Genomic DNA, 6,000 nt, shown 5'->3' on the forward strand with positions numbered 1-6,000 from the left:
AGTTTCTGTATTTTAAGACAAAAGTTTTGAACCTCTATATATTCTTCTATATTTTAGGTCTCTAAAATATAATTTATTGTTTAACACTTTTCTTGTGGAGGAGGCATTCAGAGAGAGAGAGAGAGAAAAAATACACTTATAATTATATAAAAATAATTATATAAAAATTATATAAAAATAATTATAATATTTCAGATTTTTAAATAAAACTTATATATTAAAAAGACATTTATATCAGATTTTTACTCTCATTTTTAGCTAGATTTGTATTTGTATTTTTATGCTGAATAAACAGGATTTTATGGTTGTTTTTTGTGCATTGTTAATCTAGTAAATTAATCTGGGAATTATTTTTAAGATGTTAATATAAATGTAAATAATTTTTTTATTAGTGATAAAACAGTCACAGAAAATAAATGTTGTGATGTTGGAATAACCATTTTTTTCTTCAGTATTGTGAGATAATTATAAACTAGTGTAGAAGCGATTTTTAAATATAAAAAATCCTAGCTAATTTTTGCAATTAATTGCGAAGAAAGAGCAATTAACACGCTGAATTAAGAGGACATTTTAAAATAAAAAGTATATTTGCTCAGAAAGCAAAAAAAGGTTTATTAACAAATTATTTACAGTGCAATTAGAAAAATACGTAAATAAATAAACAAAATATTTAGCCTTTATTTTTTTTTTTTGAAGTAGAAAAACTAAATGTGAAATCAATATGAATTGTTACGTATTTTATATGAATAATACAAACAGAATTATATATGTCATGTAAATTACCTCACCAAAAAAACCCAAAAAAATCCTGGACCTGAGCATTTCCCCAAATTACAAACAAAAAGAAGACAAATGAGCGACTGAACCCTTCAAAAACACATCCAGACTGATCAGAGCGTGCTACAAAGGTTCAGATCTGGATCTTTCCAGTCTCACTCAACTCTGCTGACCTCTGACCCCCAGTTGCTAGGATCGTGCCCCTACGAGGGTGGCTGTGGGTTGAGTGGCGACAGGATCCCGCTATAGCTGTGCCGCCCTAAACACTTCCATATGAGCGTCCGTCCTAAACCATGGGAAAAAGCAGCTTGGGTCAAAAAGTCCATCAAAACATTGTAAAATGTCTCTTTTTATTATTAGTTGCTGTGAAAAGCACGACGGTTACTACCGATTATCTTTTTAAACCCTTAACCCAAAGCGTCTAATTCTGCTGCATAATTTTTCCCACCCAGACGTTTTCCCCCCCAGCCTTTCGATTGAATATTTCCATTGCGTCGCCATATAGGGAAGCGCGCTCATTTCATGCCTCATTAAAACGGCTTCGGCTAAACTCTCGTCATCAAGCGATCCGCGCAGCCACCTTCCAAAAAAATAACATCTTATATTACACGAAAAAAAAAGAGGGAAAAAAGTCTCCCGAGGGGGAAGCAACCCCACCAGCGCAGAACAATGGCGTTCCTCTCCTGAGTCCGTGATTGAATGCCGCCAGGATTCAAGTACAAACATTCCAGCGTACAAAGAGAGCAAAGCCAGGAGGGACGGGAACGGGGTGAGGGGGAGTGCAGGTGAGGAGACAAGTCTGAACAACAACCGCTGACTGACGGCAGAACTTATAAAGCATACTGTATCATATCCGATACGCACATTTCCAGGGCCTCCAAAGGATCAACGTGATCAACGTTTGCTGAAAAACCTGTCGCACGCAATCTACTTCATGCCTTCTGTCATCTCACTGATAGCTTATCATTTTCAGCAAGCGAAAGGATTTTTAGCGTGTTTGTAAAAATGTGCTACAATGTTTTTTTTGGCTGTAAAATTTTTGTATTTATCAAGTATTTATCTCACCAAGACACATTACTGATAGACATCGAGTGAAATATATTCACCCTTCTTCAACTTTTAAGGATCTACTGTATTGCTATTAAAATAAATTTATTATTAATAAAATTTCAACTCTTTATTCTCGCTGTATCATACTGGATGAGCCACAAATACGACACAAAACATAAAAACACATATGCAAACTTTTTTTGATTTAAAAAAAAAAAAGTTTGCTTCCTTAAAGTTTCAATTTATAGTTTCATTTGAAGAAAAATGTTAGGCTGCACAGGGTCAAACGTTCATTATCTGAAATATTTAGAGATATGTATAATGTCCACAAACAAACCACAAAAATATTAACGCTGGGTAAAGGTGGAACAATACATTAAACATTGTTTTAATATCTTAAGTCAACTGAGATCTTGATAAAAAATCGATAGAGTTTTTTTTTTTAAAGCTATGAGTTTTTTCTTGAAAAGAGATTGAGTAAATATTCTAAAAATAATAATCATAATGATAATAATTTGCAGTAAATAAAGTGAACATCAGAGATAAACCTAAAATTGTCTCAAAATGCCAACATTTCTAATTAAATTCTCCTTAAATCATTTGTGCTGCTATTCACGTTCATTTAAAGCTCTAAACGCCGATGTTTCATAAGTGGCTATTTTTTATTTCTCTTCCTTTTTTTTAAGAGAAACATCAAAGTCGCAAAACAAGCGACGCCACAATAAAAGCCAGCGCACATGTTCGGCCTGCGTGTTCTCCCAGCAGAATTCCCTGTGTTTTTTCAATCTGGTTGACAAAAGGCTTGATTATTAGGCAAACTGGTTAGCTGGCCAGCTTTTGTTGACTGGCAACATCCAACAGACTCTTTTGTGTGTTTCCATAGCTTTTCTTGGTATGCTTTGATGCAGTTCCCCTTTTGTAAAAATCCATACAACCTTACAAGTCGTTCTCGGAGGAGCAGAGAGACATAAAATCAGTAAACCATAAAAAAAAAAAACTGGGTGGACTGTCGAAGTTGATTTAGACTTATGTTGAAATACAAAGCAAATGTTACGGATAAGTGAGAGATGACATGACATTTAACACGTGGGTTATTTACAGAGATAATATGGAGTCTCTGTGACGTGGTTGGAAACGCAAGGTATGCTTCACTGGAATGAGCTTTAGGGCGTCTCTCTGAATGAGAACAAAGTCACCTGACCAGCCCGTGTGCGCCGAGCTAAAGAAAGCATGCATGGAAATCTTTTTTAAGTCAAGGGAACATCTGTTTACATTGATATTTAAGATTCTTATATCTGAGAGGAGACGATCTTTAGTTTGTGATGGGGATTTGAAGAGTTGATTCTTAAATTACGTAAGGTCCACGCAATTACACCCGAACCTAAAGCTCGCCCAAAAATGGAGGTTCGCTAAAAATGTATTCGCCCTCGGGGCATCCAAGATGTGGATGAGTTTGTTTCTTTATTAGAACCGATTTGGAGAAATGCACTCACCAACGGAGCTGCTGCAGTGAATGGGTGCCGTCGGAATAAGAGTCCTAACAGCTGATAAAAACAATAATCCGCAAATAATTCACACCACTCTTTATGCTGTCCCCATAAAGTCAACTGCTGGTCAGAATCAGTACTGTTATTGTGGATTATGGAGTTTTAGCAAAAAGTAAAGGTTTAACATTAAAATGCCTTGATGTTTCTTACAAACACAGGATGTTAACTGATGGACTGGAGCGGTGTGGATTACTTATGAATTATTATGTTTTGTTTTTTTTATCAACTGTTAATCTGACAGCACACCATTCACTGTTCCTTTAGGGCCCAGATCTAGGCCAAACCGCATCAGTACAACAACCGAGATATTAAATTTAATGTACTAAAATGAGAAAATTCTACATTTATTACATAATTTCAAATGAAGCCAGTATAAACCCAGAGAGCAAGATTTTTTTTTTTCTTTGAGACCCAGGTTCAGGCGAAAGCCACAGTTACAACCACAAGGATCAAGACTTCAACAAAATTTGTTTCAGGGATGTTGTGGTTCGTATTATTTTTGGGCCGCACAGATACTTCTTCATGCGGTTAAATGAGATCTGTCACAGCGCCACAATATGAAAACACTGATGAACAGGCTATTCGAATGATGTTGCTATCAGAAATCTCTGTATGGCTTCTTCCATTACTAAAAGATAATACAAGAAAGGTTTTGCTTACCTAGTACTTCGAGCAGGCCTTCATCGTGGGAAATGGAATGAATAAATGGTGCGATGCCTCCCTCTAGTTGCCATTACAAAAAAACACGATGAAAACGACGCCGGAAAATAGTTTATTCATTTAGTCATTTAGCAGGCGCTTTTTATCCAAAGCGATTCATCATAAAGAGGTAGACAAACAAGGGGAAGTGCATTGATGTTGCTAGAAAAGAAAGGAATAAAAAGGTGGGTTTTTTTAATGCAGTGCTAGTTACATCACTGGACTAACAGGTCACGTTTCATTCCAGTTTATTGGCGATTCAGAACACATGCATTGTTTAAAAGAGGAAGCTCCTACCTTACGTAACACAGCTTTTTATATAGGCAGGTAAAATAAAAATGTTACTTGCGTGATGAAGAAGCGTGGTAACTAGCTTTGCATTGTTATAATGCACGATATTACTTGAACGACTAATTTCTTAAACATTTTTTTCCATTTAATTTTATTAATTCCCAATAAAATAAAACATCCTGGTGATTTAGTCACTAAAGGAGCAGCAAGACACCAAAACGTCATGAACAATCCCCAAAAAGCCATTTTATTGAGAAATAAGATGACATCACATCCTTGTCAACGGCGAACAGAATTATTACTTGGCATTGTGTAAGATTGCATATATCACTGAAACCAAACCTGCAGTCTCTGGGATAGACCTTTGGCAACTTTAAAAATGTAAACCAAACATAACAGTTATCACGAAACCAAACAGAAACAAAGAAAACAGTAGTAAAATCACAGAATGAGTCATGCTCCCATGATTCTTAGTCATCACACGTTGCCTGGACGTTCTGGAGAAAGAACAAAGATCATAAATCCTCAATACCACAAAGTAGAATTGCTTTTAGATAACATCTTCATTACTGCTTTTTATTTATTTATTTCTTTATTTTAAATAAATCAGTTTTTTTGTTTCTTAAAAATGTACCCAACATCCTTTCGCAATTTTTCAATCGGCTTAATTAAAGGTCATTTTCAGGTGTACATCATCTCAGCCATGTGTGACATCTTCTTGGGGATGTAAAGATAATATTCCATGTATCCAGAAAGGTCCTCTATCGTGATGTCATCCACGTAGGCGCGGGCCTGTTCGGAACAAGAGCGAGGGGAGTTGGACGTCCCAGCGGAAGTTCTGCTGCTGGGAGAACCGTCCTGTGGGCCGGGGAGCTTCCGCTCGCATTCGGAGATCACGTCTCGAAGGCCGGTGAACGAGTAAACCTCGACCCCCTGCCAGCCGGGACACTTGCATTCCCGCTGACCACACGGGCACCGACCGGCCTCCTGCTGCTTGGACAGAGTCTGAAAGTCAGGCGCAACCGCATTACCTTCGCCCGCCTCCTGAGATCCCGGCCCACATCCCAAAGCGGGCCTGTTTTCGGGGGCGCTCTCGTCGTCCTCCGAGGGCATTCTGGGAGATTCCTGACCCTTGGGAGAAGGGAGGCGGGTTTCGTAGCCGACGACGCCGAATACAGTGGAGCAGGGAGCCGAGAACGCTACTTCTTTCTTGACGGTGCCGGTGTCGTCGGGCTCTGGCGGGTTCTTGTGTTTGAGGTGTCCAGGAGGGGGAGACATTTTGCTGCAGTAGGTAAACTTCGGAGGATGAAGAATTGGCGATTTTGATCGTCGACGTCGCTGGCTTCTCACAGCTCCCCTGGATGACTTTCTGGTGCATCTACAGTGAAGAAAAAGGCAAAAAATATTACCATAAAGTATAGCAATGTGTGATTGTTGTAATGCTATAAATTATATTTTATACAAAGGCCTTTAAATATTTAAAGCATGATGAAAAAATGTGGCTTTCTGTCATTTGATAGTTTATACTTTATTTTTAAGCTCTTGGTTCACATTGGTTTTCCTTTAATAAAGTAAACTTGTTTTTTATTGTTAGCAATATTTCATTTACTAGACTTAAGCAACTATTTGTTGATCT

General features: G+C 37.6%; 1 protein-coding gene across 1 annotated transcript in view; it reads right to left on the minus strand.

The window, feature by feature from the left end:
- Positions 1-4,585: 4,585 nt before the first annotated feature.
- The window catches only part of oser1 (oxidative stress responsive serine-rich 1), a 3,139-nt gene continuing 1,724 nt past the window's right edge, over positions 4,586-6,000 (minus strand). The window contains exon 4 of the mRNA XM_043242645.1: positions 4,586-5,742. Within this exon, the coding sequence (XP_043098580.1) occupies positions 5,046-5,742 (697 nt within the window). The 3' untranslated portion in view covers positions 4,586-5,045. The remainder of the gene's footprint in view (positions 5,743-6,000) is intronic.

Source organism: Puntigrus tetrazona, chromosome 6 (genome assembly GCF_018831695.1).
Source record: "Puntigrus tetrazona isolate hp1 chromosome 6, ASM1883169v1, whole genome shotgun sequence".
Classification (NCBI taxonomy): domain Eukaryota; kingdom Metazoa; phylum Chordata; class Actinopteri; order Cypriniformes; family Cyprinidae; genus Puntigrus; species Puntigrus tetrazona.